The sequence below is a fragment of the Oncorhynchus clarkii genome, chromosome 22, assembly GCF_045791955.1.
Source record: "Oncorhynchus clarkii lewisi isolate Uvic-CL-2024 chromosome 22, UVic_Ocla_1.0, whole genome shotgun sequence".
Lineage (NCBI taxonomy): Eukaryota > Metazoa > Chordata > Actinopteri > Salmoniformes > Salmonidae > Oncorhynchus > Oncorhynchus clarkii.
In genome coordinates, this window is record NC_092168.1 from 51,362,520 (window position 1) to 51,387,027 (window position 24,508).

At 53.3% G+C, this 24,508-nt stretch overlaps 1 protein-coding gene across 2 annotated transcripts in view; it reads right to left on the reverse strand.

Annotated features, from left to right (window-relative positions):
• LOC139380998 (bone morphogenetic protein receptor, type II b (serine/threonine kinase)) overlaps window positions 1-14,702 on the reverse strand; it is a 151,632-nt gene extending 136,930 nt beyond the window's left edge. For both annotated transcript variants that reach the window (XM_071124223.1, XM_071124224.1), the window contains exon 1: window positions 13,541-14,702. In XM_071124223.1, the coding sequence (XP_070980324.1) occupies window positions 13,541-13,712 (172 nt within the window). In that variant the 5' untranslated portion in view covers window positions 13,713-14,702. The remainder of the gene's footprint in view (window positions 1-13,540) is intronic.
• Between the last annotated feature and the right edge of the window lie 9,806 nt (window positions 14,703-24,508).

Consider the following 24,508-nt stretch of genomic DNA (forward strand, 5'->3'; position numbering starts at 1 on the left):
CTGATTGGCCCATGAACTGATATTTCAGTATAGTCTCAGTGAAGAGCTCTGACTGGCCCATGAACTGATGTTTCAGCAGTCTCAGTGAAGAGCTCTGATTGGCACATAGACTGATGTTTCAGCATTGTCTCAGTGAAGAGCTCTGACTGGCCCATGAACTGATGTTTCAACATTGTCTCAGTGAAGAGCTCTGACTGGCCCATGAACTGATGTTTCAGCATTGTCTCAGTGAAGTGCTCTGATTGGCACATAGACTGATGTTTCAGCATTGTCTCAGTGAAGAGCTCTGATTAGCCCATGGACTGATGTTTCAGTATTGTCTCAGTGAAGAGCTCTGATTGGCCCATAAACTGATGTTTCAGCATTGTCTCAGTGAAGAGCTCTGATTGGCCCATGGACTGATGTTTCCAGCATTGTCTCAGTGAAGAGCTCTGATTGGCCAATGGACTGATGTTTCAGCATTGTCTCAGTGAAGAGCTCTGATTGGCCCATGGACTGATGTTTCAGCATTGTCTCAGTGAAGAGCTCTGATTGGCCCATAGACTGATGTTTCAGCATTGTCTCAGTGAAGAACTCTGATTGGCCCATGGACTGATGTTTCAGTATTGTCTCAGTGAAGAGCTCTGATTGGCCCATGAACTGATGTTTCAGCAGTCTCAGTGAAGAGCTCTGATTGGCACATAGACTGATGTTTCAGCATTGTCTCAGTGAAGAGCTCTGACTGGCCCATGAACTGATGTTTCAGCATTGTCTCAGTGAAGTGCTCTGATTGGCCCATGGACTGATGTTTCAGCATTGTCTCAGTGAAGAGCTCTGATTGGCCCATGGACTGATGTTTCAGCATTGTCTCAGTGAAGAGCTCTGATTGGCACAGACTGATGTTTCAGCATTGTCTCAGTGAAGAGCTCTGATTGGCCCATGGACTGATGTTTCAGTATTGTCTCAGTGAAGAGCTCTGATTGGCCCATAAACTGATGTTTCAGCATTGTCTCAGTGAAGAGCTCCGATTGGCACATAGACTGATGTTTCAGCATTGTCTCAGTGAATAGCTCTGATTGGCCCATAGACTGAATTTTCAGCATTGTCTCAGTGAAGAGCTCTGATTGGCCCATGGACTGATGTTTCAGTATTGTCTCAGTGAAGAGCTCTGATTGGCCCATAGACTGATGTTTCAGCATTGTCTCAGTGAAGAGCTCTGATTGGCCCATGGACTGATGTTTCAGTATTGTCTCAGTGAAGAGCTCTGATTGGCCCATGAACTGATGTTTCAGCATTGTCTCAGTGAAGTGCTCTGATTGGCCCATGGACTGATGTTTCAGGATTGTCTCAGTGAAGGGCTCTGATTGGCCCATGAACTGATGTTTCAGCAGTCTCAGTGAAGAGCTCTGATTGGCCCATGAACTGATATTTCAGTATAGTCTCAGTGAAGAGCTCTGACTGGCCCATGAACTGATGTTTCAGCAGTCTCAGTGAAGAGCTCTGATTGGCACATAGACTGATGTTTCAGCATTGTCTCAGTGAAGAGCTCTGACTGGCCCATGAACTGATGTTTCAGCATTGTCTCAGTGAAGAGCTCTGACTGGCCCATGAACTGATGTTTCAGCATTGTCTCAGTGAAGTGCTCTGATTGGCACATAGACTGATGTTTCAGCATTGTCTCAGTGAAGAGCTCTGATTAGCCCATGGACTGATGTTTCAGTATTGTCTCAGTGAAGAGCTCTGATTGGCCCATAAACTGATGTTTCAGCATTGTCTCAGTGAAGAGCTCTGATTGGCCCATGGACTGATGTTTCAGTATTGTCTCAGTGAAGAGCTCTGATTGGCCCATAAACTGATGTTTCAACATTGTCTCAGTGAAGAGCTCTGATTGGCACATAGACTGATGTTTCAGCATTGACTCAGTGAAGAGCTCTGATTGGCCCATAGACTGATGTTTCAGCATTGTCTTAGTGAAGAGCTCTGATTGGCCCATGGACTGATGTTTCAGTATTGTCTCAGTGAAGAGCTCTGATTGGCCCATGAACTGATGTTTCAGCATTGTCTCAGTGAAGAGCTCTGATTGGCCCATAGACTGATGTTTCCAGCATTCTCTCAGTGAAGAGCTCTGATTGGCCCATGGACTGATGTTTCAGCATTGTCTCAGTGAAGAGCTCTGATTGGCCCATGGACTGATGTTTCAGCATTGTCTCAGTGAAGAGCTCTGATTGGCCCATGAACTGATGTTTCAGCATTGTCTCAGTGAAGAGCTCCGATTGGCACATAGACTGATGTTTCAGCATTGTCTCAGTGAAGAGCTCTGATTGGCCCATAGACTGATGTTTCAGCATTGTCTCAGTGAAGAGCTCTGATTGGCCCATGGACTGATGTTTCAGTATTGTCTCAGTGAAGAGCTCTGATTGGCCCATGAACTGATGTTTCAGCATTGTCTCAGTGAAGAGCTCCGATTGGCACATAGACTGATGTTTCAGCATTGTCTCAGTGAAGAGCTCTGATTGGCCCATAGACTGATGTTTCAGCATTGTCTCAGTGAAGAGCTCTGATTGGCCCATGGACTGATGTTTCAGTATTGTCTCAGTGAAGAGCTCTGATTGGCCCATGAACTGATGTTTCAGCATTGTCTCAGTGAAGAGCTCTGATTGGCCCATGAACTGATGTTTCAGCATTGTCTCAGTGAAGAGCTCTGATTGGCCCATAGACTGATGTTTCCAGCATTGTCTCAGTGAAGAGCTCTGATTGGCCCATGGACTGATGTTTCAGCATTGTCTCAGTGAAGAGCTCTGATTGGCCCACAGACTGATGTTTCAGCATTGTCTCAGTGAAGAGCTCTGATTGGCCCATGGACTGATGTTTCAGTATTGTCTCAGTGAAGAGCTCTGATTGGCCCATAAACTGATGTTTCAGCATTGTCTCAGTGAAGAGCTCCGATTGGCACATAGACTGATGTTTCAGCATTGTCTCAGTGAAGAGCTCTGATTGGCCCATAGACTGATGTTTCCAGCATTGTCTCAGTGAAGAGCTCTGATTGGCCCATGGACTGATGTTTCAGCATTGTCTCAGTGAAGAGCTCTGATTGGCCCATGGACTGATGTTTCAGCATTGTCTCAGTGAAGAGCTCTGATTGGCCCATGAACTGATGTTTCAGCATTGTCTCAGTGAAGAGCTCCGATTGGCACATAGACTGATGTTTCAGCATTGTCTCAGTGAAGAGCTCTGATTGGCCCATAGACTGATGTTTCAGCATTGTCTCAGTGAAGAGCTCTGATTGGCCCATGGACTGATGTTTCAGTATTGTCTCAGTGAAGAGCTCTGATTGGCCCATGAACTGATGTTTCAGCATTGTCTCAGTGAAGAGCTCTGATTGGCCCATGAACTGATGTTTCAGCATTGTCTCAGTGAAGAGCTCTGATTGGCCCATAGACTGATGTTTCCAGCATTGTCTCAGTGAAGAGCTCTGATTGGCCCATGGACTGATGTTTCAGCATTGTCTCAGTGAAGAGCTCTGATTGGCCCACAGACTGATGTTTCAGCATTGTCTCAGTGAAGAGCTCTGATTGGCCCATGGACTGATGTTTCAGTATTGTCTCAGTGAAGAGCTCCGATTGGCACATAGACTGATGTTTCAGCATTGTCTCAGTGAAGAGCTCTGATTGGCCCATAGACTGAGGTTTCAGCATTGTCTCAGTGAAGAGCTCTGATTGGCCCATGGACTGATGTTTCAGTATTGTCTCAGTGAAGAGCTCTGATTGGCCCATGAACTGATGTTTCAGCATTGTCTCAGTGAAGAGCTCTGATTGGCCCATAGACTGATGTTTCAGCATTGTCTCAGTGAAGAGCTCTGATTGGCCCATGGACTGATGTTTCAGCATTGTCTCAGTGAAGAGTTTGGCGTTCGACTAGCCATGTGAGACAAACAAGCCTGCTAGAGTGGGTGGCAGGCGGATGAGCAATATCCACCATCGTAGTGCGGATGAAGCCTGAACTGGTACGTGACGCTAACTGAAGCTGGCTAGCTTTAGAAAACCCAGAGTAGATGTAGCTTGTTTTGTAAGACACCCCTCAGGCCAGACTGAACAACACTTTGACAGAGACGGACAGCAGTTCATTGAGGGTGCATTCGTAAATTCACTCGGGCTATCTACTCTGATTTCAGAGCACTCTCGTCTGAGTGTACCAGAGCTCAGAATAACTGATGAATTTACGAACGCTCAACACCCGTTGAATGTGACCCGGTGTCACTAAACGTCTGCAAAAAAACATCATTAAATATTTGCCAGCAGCACAGTTATATTGACCAACGCTCTGGATAACATGAAAACAGCCTAACCAGCAATGCTAGGGTGAGTAAAATGGTCAGTTAGCTTGACTGCCATTGTGAGGTCAGAACGCTCGGATCAATCCTACTACTCCTCCTCCTCCTCCTCCTCCTCCTGCTCCTCCTCCTCAACCCTCTTCCTCCTCAACCCTCTTCCTCCTCCTCCTCAACTCTCTTCCTCCTCAACCCTCCTACTCCTTCTCCTCAACCCTCCTCCTCCTCCTCCTCAACCCTCTTCCTCCTCAACCCTCCTCCTCCTCCTCCTCAACCCTACTCCTCCTCCTCAACCCTCCTCCTCCTCAACCCTACTCCTCCTCCTCAACCCTACTCCTCCTCAACCCTACTCCTCCTCCTCAACCCTACTCCTCCTCCTCAACCCTACTCCTCCTCCTCCTCAACCCTACTCCTCCTCCTCAACCCTAATCCTCCTCCTTAACCCTCCTCCTCCTCCTCCTCAACCCTACTCCTCCTCCTCAACCCTACTCCTCCTCCTCAACCCTACTCCTCCTCAACCCTCCTCCTCCTCCTCAACCCTACTCCTCCTCCTCAACCCTACTCCTCCTCAACCCTACTCCTCCTCCTCAACCCTACTACTCCTACTCAACCCTGCTCCTACTCAACCCTACTCCTACTCAACCCTACTCCTACTCCTCCTCAACCCTACTCCTCCTCCTCCTCAACCCTACTCCTCCTCAACCCTACTCCTCCTCAACCCTCCTCCTTCTCCTCAACCCTACTCCTCCTCAACCCTACTCCTCCTCAACCCTACTCCTTCTCAACCCTCCTCCTCCTCCTCAACCCTACTCCTCCTCAACCCTACTCCTCCTCCTCCTCAACCCTACTCCTCCTCCTCAACCCTACTACTCCTACTCAACCCTACTCCTACTCAACCCTACTCCTACTCAACCCTACTCCTCCTCCTCCTCAACCCTACTCCTCCTCCTCCTCAACCCTACTACTCCTCCTCAACCCTACTCCTCCTCCTCCTCAACCCTACTCCTCCTCCTCCTCAACCCTCCTCCTCCTCCTCCTCCTCCTCCTCAACCCTACTCCTCCTCCTCCTCAACCCTACTCCTCCTCCTCAACCCTCCTCCTCCTCCTCCTCAACCTTCCTCCTCCTCCTCAACCCTACTCCTCCTCCTCCTCAACCCTCCTCCTCCTCCTCAACCCTCCTCAACCCTCCTCCTCCTCCTCCTCAACCCTACTCCTCCTCCTCAACCCTACTCCTCCTCCTCCTCCTCCTCCTCAACCCTACTCCTCCTCCTCAACCCTACTCCTCCTCCTCAACCCTCCTACTCCTCCTCCTCAACCCTACTCCTCCTCCTCCTCCTCCTCCTCCTCAACCCTTCTCAACCCTACTCCTCCTCCTCCTCCTCAACCCTCCTCAACCCTACTCCTCCTCCTTAACCCTACTCCTCCTCCTCCTCCTCCTCCTCAACCCTACTCCTCCTCCTCAACCCTACTCCTCCTCCTCCTCCTCCTCCTCAACCCTACTCCTCCTCCTCCTCCTCCTCAACCCTACTCCTCCTCAACCCTACTCCTACTCCTCAACCCTACTCCTCCTCCTCAACCCTACTCCTCCTCCTCAACCCTCCTCCTCCTCCTCAACCCTACTCCTCCTCCTCAACCCTACTCCTCAACCCTACTCCTACTCCTCAACCCTACTCCTACTCCTCAACCCTACTCCTCCTCAACCCTCCTCAACCCTCCTCCTCCTCAACCCTACTCCTCCTCCTCCTCAATCCTCCTCAACCCTCCTCCTCCTCAACCCTACTCCTCCTCCTCCTCAACCCTACTCCTCCTCAACCCTCCTCCTCCTCAACCCTCCTCCTCCTCCTCCTCAACCCTACTCCTCCTCAACCCTCCTCAACCCTCCTCCTCCTCAACCCTACTCCTCCTCCTCCTCCTCCTCCTCAACTCTCCTCCTCCTCCTCCTCCTCAACCCTACTCCTCCTCCTCAACCCTCCTCAACCCTCCTCCTCCTCCTCAACCCTACTCCTCCTCCTCAACCCTCCTCCTCCTCCTCAACCCTCCTCCTCCTCCTCAACCCTCCTCCTCCTCAACCCTCCTCCTCCTCCTCAACCCTACTCCCCCTCCTCAACCCTCCTCCTCCTCAACCCTCCTCCTCCTCCTCAACCCTACTCCTCCTCAACCCTCCTCCTCCTCAACCCTCCTCCTCCTCCTCAACCCTACTCCTCCTCAACCCTCCACAACCCTCCTCCTCCTCAACTCTCCTCCTCCTCCTCCTCCTCAACCCTACTCCTCCTCCTCAACCCTCCTCAACCCTCCTCCTCCTCCTCCTCAACCCTACTCCTCCTCCTCAACCCTCCTCAACCCTCCTCCTCCTCCTCAACCCTCCTCCTCCTCAACCCTCCTCCTCCTCCTCAACCCTACTCCTCCTCCTCAACCCTCCTCAACCCTCCTCCTCCTCAACCCTCCTCCTCCTCCTCCTCAACCCTCCTCCTCCTCAACCCTACTCCTCCTCCTCCTCCTCAACCCTCCTCAACCCTCCTCCTCCTCCTCAACCCTCCTCCTCCTCAACCCTACTCCTCCTCCTCAACCCTCCTCCTCCTCCTCCTCAACCCTACTCCTCCTCCTCAACCCTCCTCAACCCTACTCCTCCTCCTCAACCCTCCTCCTCCTCAACCCTACTCCTCCTCCTCAACCCTCCTCCTCCTCAACCCTACTCCTCCGACAGAGTAGTCCAGTGACAGTGTGCGTTCTGAATGCTCCGAGAGCAAAACGCTATGAATTTATGACCGTCCAGAGCTCACTGCCACTCCAGAGTGAATTTACTAACGCACACTTAGTAGCATCATGCATAGACTACAGTACTGTCTGGTAGAGAGTGAATTTACTAACGCACACTTAGTAGCATCATGCATAGAATACAGTACTGTCTGGTAGAGAGTGAATTTACTAACGCACACTTAGTAGCATCATGCAGCTGGAACAGCTGGTTGTTTATGGAGGAACAATAAGCCAATCTGTTATGTAGAGATAGAAGAGGAAGGGGTGATATAGAGAAGAGTAGAGGCAAGAGGAGCACACAAAACAAGGAGAGACTACAGTACTGTCTGGTAGAGGGCAGGCTGTATAGACTACAGTACTGTCTGGGAGAGGGCAGTCTGTATAGACTACAGTACTGTCTGGTAGAGGGAGGTCTGAATAGACTACAGTACTGTCTGATAGAGGGCGGTCTGTATAGACTACACTACTGTCTGGTAGAGGGCAGTCTGTATAGACTACAGTACTGTCTGGGAGAGGCCAGTCTGTATAGACTACAGTACTGTCTGGTAGAGGGCGGTCTGTATAGACTACAGTCCTGTCTGGTAGAGGGCGGTCTGTATAGACTACAGTCCTGTCTGGTAGAGGGCGGTCTGTATAGACTACAGTACTGTCTGGTAGAGGGCAGTCTGTATAGACTACAGTACTGTCTGGTAGAGGGCAGTCTGTATAGACTACAGTCCTGTCTGGTAGAGGGCGGTCTGTATAGACAACACTACTGTCTGGTAGAGGGCGGTCTGAATAGACTACAGTACTGTTTGGTAGAGGGCAGTCTGTATAGACTACAGTACTGTCTGGTAGAGGGCGGTCCGTATAGACTACAGTACTGTCTGGCAGAGGGCTGTCTGTATAGACTACAGTACTGTCTGGTAGAGTGGCATAGTGCATACACCAGCATTTCCTCTGAAAATGACATTTAAATGAGTGTGTGAAATGTGTCTGGGAGGCTGGAACAGGCGGGACAGGGCAGGGCAGTCAGTCTATCACTGGGTGAATGAGTACTGTGGGGGAGGGGGAGATTTTCAGACTGTTCAGTGCCAACCAGCAGAAATAGTCAGGGGGGGGGGGTCAGCGTCACCACAAGGGAATGTTTCTCCCCTCCCCCTCCTCACCGACACAGTCCTCCCCTCCCCCTCCTCCCCGACACAGTCCTCCCCTCCCCTTCCTTCCCCCATAGAGCCAGAGGGAGACATTGTTTAGTCTGAAGCTTGCAGCAGGAGAGCAGCACAGTGTCCTGTAAACAGACACACCAGACCCTCCCTTCCTACGTTCAAACTGCTAATTACACTATCAGCATACAGAGATCATCTTACTTACTGTGTGTTACAGGGACAAGGTCTTATGTTGGATAATATTTTGAAGTCTTCGGAGCAAGTCAGTGCTTACAGCTTGTGTGAAACATTTAGTGTGGTAGTACGTGCTGAGAGCCGTCTACTGTGTGTGTGTGCGTGTGCGTGTGTGTGTGTGAGACCGGTATTGATGCAGGGACCAGTTTGTGTTTTTACTTTACCTTCTACAACGATACTTCAGTGTTTGGTTTGTTAAATGTGATGTGCCACTGTCGCGTGTAGTAATGTCTGTGTTCATAATTTTCTCTGTTTGCTACTTGAGTTGTCTCTCTCCTTCTCCTCCCTTCACCCCGTCACCCTGCCCGTCACCCCGAGCCCTGCCCCGTCACCCCGAGCCCTGCCCCGTCACCCCGAGCCCTGCCCCGTCACCCCGAGCCCTGCCCCGTCACCCCGAGCCCTGCCCGTCACCCCGAGCCCTGCCCTGTCACCCCGAGCCCTACCCTCACCCCGAGCCTTGCCCCGTCACCCCGAGCCCTGCCCTCACCCCGAGCCCTGCCCCTTCACCCCGTCACCCTGCCCTGCCCCGTCACCCTGCCCCGTCACCCCGAGCCCTGCCCCGTCACCCCGAGCCCTGCCCCGTCACCCCGAGCCCTGCCCGTCACCCCGAGCCCTGCCCTGTCACCCCGAGCCCTACCCTCACCCCGAGCCCTGCCCCGTCACCCCGAGCCCTGCCCTGCCCCGTCACCCTGCCCCGTCACCCCGAGCCCTGCCCCTTCACCCCGTCACCCTGCCCCGTCACCCCGAGCCCTGCCCCGTCACCCCGAGCCCTGCCCCGTCACCCTGCCCCGTCACCCCGAGCCCTACCCTCACCCCGAGCCCTGCCCCGTCACCCCGAGCCCTGCCCTCACCCCGAGCCCTGCCCCTTCACCCCGTCACCCTGCCCTGCCCCGTCACCCTGCCCTGCCCCGTCACCCTGCCCCGTCACCCCGAGCCCTGCCCCTTCACCCCGTCACCCTGCCCCGTCACCCCGAGCCCTGCCCCGTCACCCCGAGCCCTGCCCCGTCACCCTGCCCCGTCACCCCGAGCCCTGCCCCGTCACCCTGCCCCGTCACCCCGAGCCCTGCCCCGTCACACTGCACCGTCACCCCGAGCCCTGCCCCGTCACCCCGAGCCCTGCCCCGTCACACTGCACCGTCACCCCGAGCCCTGCCCCGTCACCCCGAGCCCTGCCCCGTCACCCCGAGCCCTGCCCGTCACACTGCCCCGTCACCCCGAGCCCTGCCCCGTCACCCCGAGCCCTGCCCCGTCACCCCGAGCCCTGCCCGTCACACTGCCCCGTCACCCCGAGCCCTGCCCCGTCACCCCGAGCCCTGCCTCGTCACCCCGAGCCCTGCCCCGTCACCCCGAGCCCTGCCCCGTCACCCCGAGCCCTGCCCGTCACACTGCCCCGTCACCCCGAGCCCTGCCCCGTCACCCCGAGCCCTGCCTCGTCACCCCGAGCCCTGCCCCGTCACCCCGTGCCCTGCCCCGTCACCCCGAGCCCTGCCCCGTGACCCCGAGCCCTGCCCCGTCACCCCGAGCCCTGCCCCGTCACCCCGAGCCCTGCCCCGTCACCCCGAGCCCTGCCCCGTCACCCCGAGCCCTGCCCGTCACCCAGCGCCTGCCCCGTCACCCCGAGCCCTGCCCCGTCACCCCGTGCCCTGCCCCGTCACCCCGAGCCCTGCCCCGTCACCCTGCCCCGTCACCCCGAGCCCTGCCCCGTCACCCCGAGCCCTGCCCCGTCACCCCGAGCCCTGCCCGTCACCCCGTGCCCTGCCCCGTCACCCCGTGCCCTGCCCCGTCACCCCGTGCCCTGCCCCGTCACCCCGAGCCCTGCCCGTCACCCCGTGCCCTGCCCCGTCACCCCGAGCCCTGCCCCGTCACCCCGTGCCCTGCCCCGTCACCCCGTGCCCTGCCCCGTCACCCCGAGCCCTGCCCCGTCACCCCGAGCCCTGCCCCGTCACCCCGAGCCCTGCCCGTCACCCCGTGCCCTGCCCCGTCACCCCGAGCCCTGCCCCGTCACCCCGTGCCCTGCCCCGTCACCCCGTGCCCTGCCCCGTCACCCCGAGCCCTGCCCCGTCACCCCGAGCCCTGCCCCGTCACCCCGAGCCCTGCCCCGTCACCCCGAGCCCTGCACCGTCACCCCGAGCCCTGCCCCGTCACCCCGAGCCCTGCCCGTCACCCCGAGCCCTGCCCGTCACCCTGAGCCCTACTCCAGAGTCCAATGGCAGTGAGCTTTACACCACTTCAGCCAACGCTTGGCGTTGTGATCTTAGGCTTGTGTGCAGCTGCTCGGCCATGGAAACCCATTTCATGAAGCTCCCGACGAAGAGTTCCTTTGCTGATGTTACTTCCAGAGGCAGTTTGGAACTCGGTAGTGAGTGTTGCAACTGAGGACAGATGCTTTTTACACGCCATTTACACTCTTCTGCGGTCCCGTTCTGTGAGCTTGTGTGGCCTACCACTTCACGGCTGGGCCGTTGTTGCTCCTAGATGTTTCCATTTCGCAATAAAAGCACTTACAGTTGACCGGGGCAGCTCTAGCAGGGCAGAAATTTGACGAACTGACTTGTTGAAAAGGTGGCATCCTATGATGGTGCCACGTTGAAAGTTACTGAGCTCTTCAGCAAGGCCATTCTACTGCCAATGTTTGTCTATGGAGATTGCATGGCTGTGTGCTCGATTTTACACACCTGTCAGCAACGGGTGTGGCTGAAATAACCAAATCTACTAATTTGAAGGGGTGTACACATACTGCTGTATATATAATGTATGTAATAGGACCATTATTCTGTATTGTGAATTGATGTGGAATTTTATGATTGTTTCCTATCGTTTTGACAGAAAGCCGGCAAAAATGGCAGTTTAAGCAGTGAGCGAAATTGTCAAACCTGGTAATATCAGGCTGTATAATGGGACATACACCTAACAACTTCAATGACAAATTTCACTGAACAGGGGAAAATAACCATCACCATACAATACATTACATTGTATGAAGAAACAATACTACAAGTCGTAGCTCCATACTACTTGTCAGACAGAGAACCGATACTGGCCATATCCGAATACCCATACTAGCGTACTAAATAGTACGCGAAAAAATAATGTTTTATAGTTTGTGAAAATTCAAAAATAGTGCTCCGAATACTTAATCTAATGTGTGATTGCGTTGACTCTCTCCATTCGTTCATTTATGGAACAGTGCGTCAATTTATCTGATTATCAGTTGTTGTCAAACACGTGAGTCGGAAAAGACGAGTGAATTCTACAAGATCAAAAGCCGAAATGATTATGCAGTTTAGGTATGTAGTACATTAGTACATGTATTCGGACACAGATGACTGGTTTTTGGGGGTGGGAATAGCATGGGGTGTGAGGGGTCTGGGGTCTGGGGTGGGAATAGCATCGGGTGTGAGGGGTCTGGGGTGGGAACAGCATGGGGTGTGAGGGGTCTGGGGTGGGAACAGCATGGGGTGTGAGGGGTCTGGGGTGGGAATAGCATGGGGTGTGAGGGGTCTGGGGTCTGGGGTGGGAACAGCATGGGGTGTGAGGGGTCTGGGGTCTGGGGTGGGAATAGCATGGGGTGTGAGGGGTCTGGGGTGGGAATGGCATGGGGTGTGAGGGGTCTGGGGTGGGAATAGCATGGGGTGTGAGTGGTCTGGGGTGGGAATAGCATGGGGTGTGAGGGGTCTGGGGTCTGGGGTGGGAACAGCATGGGGTGTGAGGGGTCTGGGGTGGGAATAGCATGGGGTGTGAGGGGTCTGGGGTGGGAATAGCATGGGGTGTGAGGGGTCTGGGGTGGGACTAGCATGGGGTGTGAGGGGTCTGGGTTGGGAATAGCATGGGGTGTGAGGGGTCTGGGTTTGGAATAGCATGGGGTGTGAGGGGTCTGGGGTGGGAATGGCATGGGGTGTGAGGGGTCTGGGGTGGGAATAGCATGGGGTGTGAGGGGTCTGGGGTGGGAACAGCATGGGGTGTGAGGGGTCTGGGGTGGGAATAGCATCGGGTGTGAGGGGTCTGGGGTGGGAATAGCATGGGGTGTGAGGGGTCTGGGGTGGGAACAGCATGGGGTGTGAGGGGTCTGGGGTGGGAATAGCATGGGGTGTGAGTGGTCTGTGAGTGGCTTTTGACTATTGTTTGGGATTCCTCATGTCTTACTCATTGGAAGAAAAAAAGTTTGGTCCGAATCGGATGTTCGGTACTATATTTATTTAATATTATATGAATGCTATACATTTTTTTTAAATGGCCAATTTGGGTGCAATCAATTATCTTTATTTCTCCGGGGTTCAAAATATGTTATATTGCAACAAAAATAATGTTGCGGGAATGCTTATCTTCTCTGTTCCTAACGGCAGAAACCGTTTCAAAACAACTTGAGATGGTGGGTTTCATGGCTTGCTGAAACGACCTGATGGAATGACCTAGCTACAGACGGGCACACCAGATAATATGATATGACCAACATTATACTGGTAGTTACAGGTGTGTCTAAACGTTGCCAGAGATCTTTCAACTGACATGGTATTTGCGATACTGTCTTCGTTCCTCATTTAGTGGAAACAGGAGTCTCATAAAATGTCTGTGTCCAGTTGCAGGGGTCCGTTTGAATTCAGAAAAATGCTCAGTTGTTTAAAAAAATAAATACAAAATGAGACTCCTGTTCCCAAGAATTGAGGATGAAGAGGGTATCACGAATACCAGGTTAAAAATGACCAGTATAAATGGTCCAAATTGTTTTGGTTAAATCACATTATCTGTCTGGTGTTACAATCTGTAGCTCAGAAAGGCCCAGGTAATAGAATAGTCAATATAAACTGGGTGGTTAGGATCCCTGAATGCTGATTGGCTGACAGCCGTGCTATATCAGACCATATACCATGGATATGACAAAACATTTTTACTGCTCTAAATTACGTTGGTAACCAGTTTATAATAGCAATAAAGCACCTCGAGGGTTTATGAGATATGGTTAAGATAATGTATATATATATATATATATATATATCTCAAACCTATTTTCCAATTACATTATATGGAAATTTATTCATGTATACTTATTTCATCGCATTAAGCAAAACATCGCAAGGCCAAGAAAGGTTCAACTTACCAGCGACGGGACTGAGGAGCAGGATGCCGTACAGCCCCAGTGCCAGCCCAGGTGCCAGCCCCGACATTCGGCCCAGGACTGCCATGGCTGGTGGGATTAATTGGGACGGGCGGTTTCTCCAAGGAGTTCTCCTTTCTTCACTCCCTTCAATCTGTGAGCTAGACGAGCACATTCGCCCGGACTATCTAATAATCTAACATGGTCCAAATCAAATAGGATGGATGAATAAATGTCTTCTAGGTTTAACAGTTGATATTCATGATTTTGTTATCTACCCTTGATTGTCCAAACAGTCATTTAGGTCCCAGACAGTGCAACAACAAACACAAAAAATTGATTAAAAAAATATTTTTAAAATCACAAGCTAACATCAATATTGCAACAATTTATGAGCTATGAAAATAGCTAACGTTGTCTGTCTACTTTAGGACCCAGCTAGCTATTGTTTTTGATTTGCCAAAACGTTTTATTTCGACATCCGAGTCTCCTCTGTACTGGGCTACAGTAACGTTACCTACAGTCAGCCATCAGACGTTAACCTTCTCATACCTAACAAGCAAACCAGCATTCACGAAAGAAAGAAAAGAGATATATATACACTTCAAAACAACTATCTAGCACGCTGTTTATGATAGGATTTTACAAATCCATGAAACGCAGCTAAAGTAACCTTACATTTCCCAAAGGCCAACTAACGTTAGATAACTAGACATATATTTTTTGTGTGGCTGGTACTGTCATATGGATTTCTGACATCTGATCGGAGAGATAACCACGAACATTATACTCGTTTAGCTAAACGACTTAGCAGAATTGATGATCCAACTTGTTTTAAATATATATTCCGATCAAATCCGTCTGATATCCAACACGCAGACGAGAAGGAAAAAATCCTCTTCTGCCCAGATGAAAATGTTTCACGTAGCGCAAGACGGACTGGTAGCGGGTCGGTACGCAGAGACTGTGGCGATTAGACTCCCAAAAAAGGCCTTTTAAACCGAAGAGGGGAAAAATGGTTGATTTAAAAATGTTGTATTATTCAAAACAGATTTCCAGTAACTATTATATGTAGCTAAAATGTCCATTTCATTTTTCTACGTCCCTTTTAACCATAGCTTTCTGTTATCCGCGCCCAGCCTTCAACTTCGCTTCTGTACAGTCTAGGGCCGAGCTGCTACTGGGCAGGCTCATTCCTACGTTATGGTAACTTTTGGCCCTCATCGTTTTGGTGAGGGAAGTATATATATATACATTTAAATTTTACTATTCTATCTGATAAAGTAAATGTTTGACTTTCAGCAAAACGTATGGGTCATTCTCAGGCACTTAATTTTTTGTTGGTGCATTTTTCAAACTGTTAGGTGCGTAATCCTAAACAGGATGGAAACGTGGGGCCTAAATTAGCCATAGCTCTGTGAGTGAGCAAGCATAATGGTGAACAAATCAACAGGATTTTAACGTCTCTATCAAACATATTTTAACATTTTGAAATGTTGTTAATTTTCGCTATAATTTTACACTAAATGAGAAGTGATATTTGCTGGGACAGAAAAGGTTCCCATAATATTGGAATGAACCAGCTGGCTACACGCAGGCAGACAGACCGAGGCCCGCCTCCTCCACCCAATGTTCTCACCAGTCATTATCAACACAACGTCACAGTAAACTGCACTGCGGAGAATTCCGTCTGTCTGCTGGGGGTAAAGGCGACCCCAGGTCCGCTAAAAACAACTAGCTTTTGTTTTCAAATGATTGTTAAATAAATGTTTAAACTTTTTTTGGAGGATTTGATATCATCACCTCTTGAAGAACTTCACATTTCCGATTATTCCACATTTCATCGGAGTCAAGCCATCTACATATAGAATTTGATGCATATGTTTGATTTATCCAACCTATGGACCACACAGAACGCACTGCAACTACCTCTGCAATGCAATGCTGCAAGGCAAACGTAGCTTTCCATTGGAAATTAATTTACTTCTGGTGTACCAAACCACAATGTATTTTTTAAATTTTATTTTACCTTTATTTAACTAGGCAAGTCAGTTAAGAAAAAAATCGTATTTTCAATGATGACCTAGGAACAGTGCCTTGTTCAGGGGAACAGTGGGTTAACTGCCTTGTTCAGGGGAACAGTGGGTTAACTGCCTTGTTCAGGGGAATAGTGGGTTAACTGCCTTGTTCAGGGGAATAGTGGGTTAACTGCCTTGTTCAGGGGCAGAACAACAGATTTTTACCTTGTCAGTTTAGGGATTCAATCTTGCAACCTTTCGTTACTAGTCCAACCTGCCTCCTCTAACCACTAGGCTACCTGCCTCCTCTAACCACTAGGCTACCTGCCTCCTCTAACCACTAGGCTACACTGCCTCCTCTAACCACTAGGCTACCTGCCTCCTCTAACCACTAGGCAACCTGCCTCCTCTAACTACCAGGCTACCTGCCTCCTCTAACCACTAGGCTACATGCCTCCTCTAACCACTAGGCAACCTGCCTCCTCTAACCACTAGGCAACCTGCCTCCTCTAACTACCAGGCTACCTGCCTCCTCTAACCACTAGGCTACCTGCCTCCTCTAACCACTAGGCAACCTGCCTCCTCTAACTACCAGGCTACCTGCCTCCTCTAACCACTAGGCTACCTGCCTCCTCTAACCACTAGGCAACCTGCCTCCTCTAACTACCAGGCTACTTGCCTCCTCTAACCACTAGGCTACCTGCCTCCTCTAACCACTAGGCTACCTGCCTCCTCTAACCACTAGGCTACCTGACTCCTCTAACCACTAGGCTACCTGCCTCCTCTAACCACTAGGCTACCTGCCTCCTCTAACCACTAGGCTACCTGCCTCCTCTAACCACTAGGCTACCTGCCTCCTCTAACCACTAGGCTACCTGCCTCCTCTAACCACTAGGCTACCTGCCTCCTCTAACCACTAGGCTACCTGCCTCCTCTAACCACTAGGCTACCTGCCTCCTCTAACCACTAGGCTACCTGCCTCCTCTAACCACTAGACTACCTGCCTCCTCTAACCACTAGACTACCTGCCTCCTCTAACCACCAGGCTACCTGCCTCCTCTAACCACTAGGCTACCTGCCTCCTCTAACCACTAGGCTACCTGCCTCCTCTAACCACTAGGCTACCTGCCTCCTCTAACCACTAGGCTACCTGCCTCCTCTAACCACTAGACTACCTGCCTCCTCTAACCACTAGGTTACCTGCCTCCTCTAACCACTAGGCTACCTGCCTCCTCTAACCACTAGACTACCTGCCTCCTCTAACCACTAGACTACCTGCCTCCTCTAACCACTAGACTACCTGCCTCCTCTAACCACTAGGTTACCTGCCTCCTCTAACCACTAGGCTACCTGCCTCCTCTAACCACTAGACTACCTGCCTCCTCTAACCACTAGACTACCTGCCTCCTCTAACCACTAGGCTACCTGCCTCCTCTAACCACTAGACTACCTGCCTCCTCTAACCACTAGGCTACCTGCCTCCTCTAACCACTAGGCTACCTGCCTCCCTCCTCTAACCACTAGGCTACCTGCCTCTCTCCTCTAACCACTAGGCTACCTGCCTCTTCTAACCACCAGGCTACCTGCCTCCTCTAACCACCAGGCTACCTGCCTCCTCTAACCACCAGGCTACCTGCCTCCTCTAACCACCAGGCTACCTGCCTCCTCTAACCACTAGGCAACCTGCCTCCTCTAACTACCAGGCTACCTGCCTCCTCTAACCACTAGGCTACCTGCCTCCTCTAACCACTAGGCAACCTGCCTCCTCTAACTACCAGGCTACCTGCCTCCTCTAACCACTAGGCTACCTGCCTCCTCTAACCACTAGGCAACCTGCCTCCTCTAACTACCAGGCTACTTGCCTCCTCTAACCACTAGGCTACCTGCCTCCTCTAACCACTAGGCTACCTGCCTCCTCTAACCACTAGGCTACCTGACTCCTCTAACCACTAGGCTACCTGCCTCCTCTAACCACTAGGCTACCTGCCTCCTCTAACCACTAGGCTACCTGCCTCCTCTAACCACTAGGCTACCTGCCTCCTCTAACCACTAGGCTACCTGCCTCCTCTAACCACTAGGCTACCTGCCTCCTCTAACCACTAGGCTACCTGCCTCCTCTAACCACTAGGCTACCTGCCTCCTCTAACCACTAGGCTACCTGCCTCCTCTAACCACTAGGCTACCTGCCTCCTCTAACCACTAGGCTACCTGCCTCCTCTAACCACTAGACTACCTGCCTCCTCTAACCACCAGGCTACCTGCCTCCTCTAACCACCAGGCTACCTGCCTCCTCTAACCACTAGGCTACCTGCCTCCTCTAACCACTAGGCTACCTGCCTCCTCTAACCACTAGGCTACCTGCCTCCTCTACCCACTAGGCTACCTGCCTCCTCTAACCACTAGGCTACCTGCCTCCTCTAACCACCAGGCTACCTGCCTCCTCTAACCACTAGGCTACCTGCCTCCTCTAACCACTAGGCTACCTGCCTCCTCTAACCACTAGACTACCTGCCTCCTCTAACCACTAGGTTACCTGCCTCCTCTAACCACTAGGCTACCTGCCTCCTCTAACCACTAGACTACCTGCCTCCTCTAACCACTAGACTACCTGCCTCCTCTAACCACTAGGCTACCTGCCTCCTCTAACCACTAGACTACCTGCCTCCTCTAACCACTAGACTACCTGCCTCCTCTAACCACCAGGCTACCTGCCTCCTCTAACCACTAGGCTACCTGCCTCCTCTAACCACTAGACTACCTGCCTCCTCTAACCACTAGGCTACCTGCCTCCTCTAACCACTAGGCTACCTGCCTCCTCTAACCACTAGGCTACCTGCCTCCTCTAACCACTAGGCTACCTGCCTCCTCTAACCACTAGGCTACCTGACTCCTCTAACCACTAGGCTACCTGCCTCCTCTAACCACTAGGCTACCTGCCTCCTCTAACCACTAGGCTACCTGCCTCCTCTAACCACTAGACTACCTGACTCCTCTAACCACTAGGCTACCTGCCTCCTCTAACCACTAGGCTACCTGCCTCCTCTAACCACTAGACTACCTGCCTCCTCTAACCACCAGGCTACCTGCCTCCTCTAACCACTAGGCTACCTGCCTCCTCTAACCACTAGACTACCTGCCTCCTCTAACCACTAGGCTACCTGCCTCCTCTAACCACTAGGCTACCTGCCTCCTCTAACCACTAGGCTACCTGCCTCCTCTAACCACTAGGCTACCTGCCTCCTCTAACCACTAGGCTACCTGACTCCTCTAACCACTAGGCTACCTGCCTCCTCTAACCACTAGGCTACCTGCCTCCTCTAACCACTAGGCTACCTGCCTCCTCTAACCACTAGACTACCTGACTCCTCTAACCACTAGGCTACCTGCCTCCTCTAACCACTAGGCTACCTGCCTCCTCTAACCACTAGACTACCTGCCTCCTCTAACCACCAGGCTACCTGCCTCCTCTAACCACTAGGCTACCTGCCTTCTCTAACCACTAGGCTACCTGCCGCCCCAACGCTATTGGTGTGATCAAGGCGTTACGCCTCATGTCCACCAGATGCATCAAACTCCCGAGTGGCGCAGCGGCCTACGGCACTGCATCTCAGTATAACAGGCATCACTACAGTCCCTGGTTTGATTCCAGGCTGTTTCACATCCGGCCGTGATTGGGAGTCCCATAGGGCGGCGCACAATTCGCCCAGCATCGTCTGGGTTAGTGCCGGGGAAGGCCGTCATTGTAAATAAGAATTTGTTCCTAACTGACTTGCCTAGTTAAATTAAACATGTGCATTCTGGCGGAAGTCATTCATTGTCAACGGAGCAGTCCGCAATGCTACGTTGGGGGCACCTCACTAGGCTGAGGTGCGTTGTGTGTGCCGCATGGGGGCACCTCACTAGGCTGAGGTGCGTTGTGTGTGCCGCATGGGGGCACCTCACTAGGCTGAGGTGCGTTGTGTGTGCCGCATGGGGGCACCTCACTAGGCTGAGGTGCGTTGTGTGTGCCGCATGGGGGCACCTCACTAGGCTGAGGTGCGTTGTGTGTGCCGCATGGGGGCACCTCACTAGGCTGAGGTGCGTTGTGTGTGCCGCATGGGGGCACCTCACTAGGCTGAGGTGCGTTGTGTGTGCCGCATGGGGGCACCTCACTAGGCTGAGGTGCGTTGTGTGTGCCGCATGGGGGCACCTCACTAGGCTGAGGTGCGTTGTGTGTGCCGCATGGGGGCACCTCACTAGGCTGAGGTGCGTTGTGTGTGCCGCATGGGGGCACCTCACTAGGCTGAGGTGCGTTGTGTGTGCCGCATGGGGGCACCTCACTAGGCTGAGGTGCGTTGTGTGTGCCGCATGGGGGCACCTCACTAGGCTGAGGTGCGTTGTGTGTGCCGCATGGGGGCACCTCACTAGGCTGAGGTGCGTTGTGTGTGCCGCATGGGGGCACCTCACTAGGCTGAGGTGCGTTGTGTGTGCCGCATGGGGGCACCTCACTAGGCTGAGGTGCGTTGTGTGTGCCGCATGGGGGCACCTCACTAGGCTGAGGTGCGTTGTGTGTGCCGCATGGGGGCACCTCACTAGGCTGAGGTGCGTTGTGTGTGCCGCATGGGGGCACCTCACTAGGCTCTAACCACCAGGCTACCTGCCTCCTCTAACCACTAGGCAACCTGCCTCCTCTAACTACCAGGCTACCTGCCTCCTCTAACCACTAGGCTACCTGCCTCCTCTAACCACTAGGCAACCTGCCTCCTCTAACTACCAGGCTACCTGCCTCCTCTAACCACTAGGCTACCTGCCTCCTCTAACCACTAGGCAACCTGCCTCCTCTAACTACCAGGCTACTTGCCTCCTCTAACCACTAGGCTACCTGCCTCCTCTAACCACTAGGCTACCTGCCTCCTCTAACCACTAGGCTACCTGACTCCTCTAACCACTAGGCTACCTGCCTCCTCTAACCACTAGGCTACCTGCCTCCTCTAACCACTAGGCTACCTGCCTCCTCTAACCACTAGGCTACCTGCCTCCTCTAACCACTAGGCTACCTGCCTCCTCTAACCACTAGGCTACCTGCCTCCTCTAACCACTAGGCTACCTGCCTCCTCTAACCACTCGGCGACCTGCCTCGTCTAACCACTAGGCTAGCTGCCTCCTCTAACCACTAGGCTACCTGCGTCCTCTAACCACTAGGCGACCTGCCTGCTCTAACCACTAGACTACCTGCCTCCTCTAACCACCAGGCTACCTGCCTCCTCTAACCACCAGGCTACCTGCCTCCTCTAACCACTAGGCTACCTGCCTCCTCTAACCACTAGGCTACCTGCCTCCTCTAACCACTAGGCTACCTGCCTCCTCTACCCACTAGGCTACCTGCCTCCTCTAACCACTAGGCTACCTGCCTCCTCTAACCACCAGGCTACCTGCCTCCTCTAACCACTAGGCTACCTGCCTCCTCTAACCACTAGGCTACCTGCCTCCTCTAACCACTAGACTACCTGCCTCCTCTAACCACTAGGTTACCTGCCTCCTCTAACCACTAGGCTACCTGCCTCCTCTAACCACTAGACTACCTGCCTCCTCTAACCACTAGACTACCTGCCTCCTCTAACCACTAGGCTACCTGCCTCCTCTAACCACTAGACTACCTGCCTCCTCTAACCACTAGACTACCTGCCTCCTCTAACCACTAGGCTACCTGCCTCCTCTAACCACTAGGCTACCTGCCTCCTCTAACCACTAGACTACCTGCCTCCTCTAACCACTAGGCTACCTGCCTCCTCTAACCACTAGGCTACCTGCCTCCTCTAACCACTAGGCTACCTGCCTCCTCTAACCACTAGGCTACCTGACTCCTCTAACCACTAGGCTACCTGACTCCTCTAACCACTAGGCTACCTGCCTCCTCTAACCACTAGGCTACCTGCCTCCTCTAACCACTAGGCTACCTGCCTCCTCTAACCACTAGACTACCTGACTCCTCTAACCACTAGGCTACCTGCCTCCTCTAACCACTAGGCTACCTGCCTCCTCTAACCACTAGACTACCTGCCTCCTCTAACCACCAGGCTACCTGCCTCCTCTAACCACTAGGCTACCTGCCTCCTCTAACCACTAGACTACCTGCCTCCTCTAACCACTAGGCTACCTGCCTCCTCTAACCACTAGGCTACCTGCCTCCTCTAACCACTAGGCTACCTGCCTCCTCTAACCACTAGGCTACCTGCCTCCTCTAACCACTAGGCTACCTGACTCCTCTAACCACTAGGCTACCTGCCTCCTCTAACCACTAGGCTACCTGCCTCCTCTAACCACTAGGCTACCTGCCTCCTCTAACCACTAGACTACCTGACTCCTCTAACCACTAGGCTACCTGCCTCCTCTAACCACTAGGCTACCTGCCTCCTCTAACCACTAGACTACCTGCCTCCTCTAACCACCAGGCTACCTGCCTCCTCTAACCACTAGGCTACCTGCCGCCCCAACGCTATTGGTGTGATCAAGGCGTTACGCCTCATGTCCACCAGATGCATCAAACTCCCGAGTGGCGCAGCGGCCTACGGCACTGCATCTCAGTATAACAGGCATCACTACAGTCCCTGGTTTGATTCCAGGCTGTTTCACATCCGGCCGTGATTGGGAGTCCCATAGGGCGGCGCACAATTCGCCCAGCATCGTCTGGGTTAGTGCCGGGGAAGGCCGTCATTGTAAATAAGAATTTGTTCCTAACTGACTTGCCTAGTTAAATTAAACATGTGCATTCTGGCGGAAGTCATTCATTGTCAACGGAGCAGTCCGCAATGCTACGTTGGGGGCACCTCACTAGGCTGAGGTGCGTTGTGTGTGCCGCATGGGGGCACCTCACTAGGCTGAGGTGCGTTGTGTGTGCCGCATGGGGGCACCTCACTAGGCTGAGGTGCGTTGTGTGTGCCGCATGGGGGCACCTCACTAGGCTGAGGTGCGTTGTGTGTGCCGCATGGGGGCACCTCACTAGGCTGAGGTGCGTTGTGTGTGCCGCATGGGGGCACCTCACTAGGCTGAGGTGCGTTGTGTGTGCCGCATGGGGGCACCTCACTAGGCTGAGGTGCGTTGTGTGTGCCGCATGGGGGCACCTCACTAGGCTGAGGTGCGTTGTGTGTGCCGCATGGGGGCACCTCACTAGGCTGAGGTGCGTTGTGTGTGCCGCATGGGGGCACCTCACTAGGCTGAGGTGCGTTGTGTGTGCCGCATGGGGGCACCTCACTAGGCTGAGGTGCGTTGTGTGTGCCGCATGGGGGCACCTCACTAGGCTGAGGTGCGTTGTGTGTGCCGCATGGGGGCACCTCACTAGGCTGAGGTGCGTTGTGTGTGCCGCATGGGGGCACCTCACTAGGCTGAGGTGCGTTGTGTGTGCCGCATGGGGGCACCTCACTAGGCTGAGGTGCGTTGTGTGTGCCGCATGGGGGCACCTCACTAGGCTGAGGTGCGTTGTGTGTGCCGCATGGGGGCACCTCACTAGGCTGAGGTGCGTTGTGTGTGCCGCATGGGGGCACCTCACTAGGCTGAGGTGCGTTGTGTGTGCCGCATGGGGGCACCTCACTAGGCTGAGGTGCGTTGTGTGTGCCGCATGGGGGCACCTCACTAGGCTGAGGTGCGTTGTGTGTGCCGCATGGGGGCACCTCACTAGGCTGAGGTGCGTTGTGTGTGCCGCATGGGGGCACCTCACTAGGCTGAGGTGCGTTGTGTGTGCCGCATGGGGGCACCTCACTAGGCTGAGGTGCGTTGTGTGTGCCGCATGGGGGCACCTCACTAGGCTGAGGTGCGTTGTGTGTGCCGCATGGGGGCACCTCACTAGGCTGAGGTGCGTTGTGTGTGCCGCATGGGGGCACCTCACTAGGCTGAGGTGCGTTGTGTGTGCCGCATGGGGGCACCTCACTAGGCTGAGGTGCGTTGTGTGTGCCGCATGGGGGCACCTCACTAGGCTGAGGTGCGTTGTGTGTGCCGCATGGGGGCACCTCACTAGGCTGAGGTGCGTTGTGTGTGCCGCATGGGGGCACCTCACTAGGCTGAGGTGCGTTGTGTGTGCCGCATGGGGGCACCTCACTAGGCTGAGGTGCGTTGTGTGTGCCGCATGGGGGCACCTCACTAGGCTGAGGTGCGTTGTGTGTGCCGCATGGGGGCACCTCACTAGGCTGAGGTGCGTTGTGTGTGCCGCATGGGGGCACCTCACTAGGCTGAGGTGCGTTGTGTGTGCCGCATGGGGGCACCTCACTAGGCTGAGGTGCGTTGTGTGTGCCGCATGTGTTAAATATATTCAACCGCTGTTCAACCGTGCGGTTGCACAAACACACACAGATACCAACCAGCTACCTTTTAAAAGTGAAGCAATCGTGATTAAAGAGTGACTGCCCCTAAAAAGCAAATCATCCCTTGAGAAACGGCCTATTTGGCATCGTTATGAGTCAGAAACATTGATTCTAGTGTCAAAATGGACTTCAAAGTGTAAATAGGATAAATTTGGTCATAAAGTCAGTCTCGTCTAAAAAGGTGTTTAAAACCTGAGTGTGTCACAATGAGTTGAGTTTGGATTACAATTATGTCAACAAATCATGCCCCATTTTGCCAAGCTCCACATTCAAATCGCCCCTCCGCCCACTTTGCTTCCCTTCATTTAATGGGGCCATGCCTCCTCCGCCCACTTTGCTTCCCTTCATTGAATGGGGCCATGCCTCCTCCGCCCACTTTGCTTCCCTTCATTGAATGGGGCCATGCCTCCTCCGCCCACTTTGCTTCCCTTCATTGAATGGGGCCATGCCTCCTCCGCCCACTTTGCTTCCCTTCATTGAATGGGGCCATGCCTCCTCCGCCCACTTTGCTTCCCTTCATTGAATGGGGCCACGCCTTCCGCCCACTTTGCTTCCCTTCATTGAGTGAGGCCACGCCTTCCACCCACTTTGCTTCCTTTCATTGAATGGGGCCACACCTC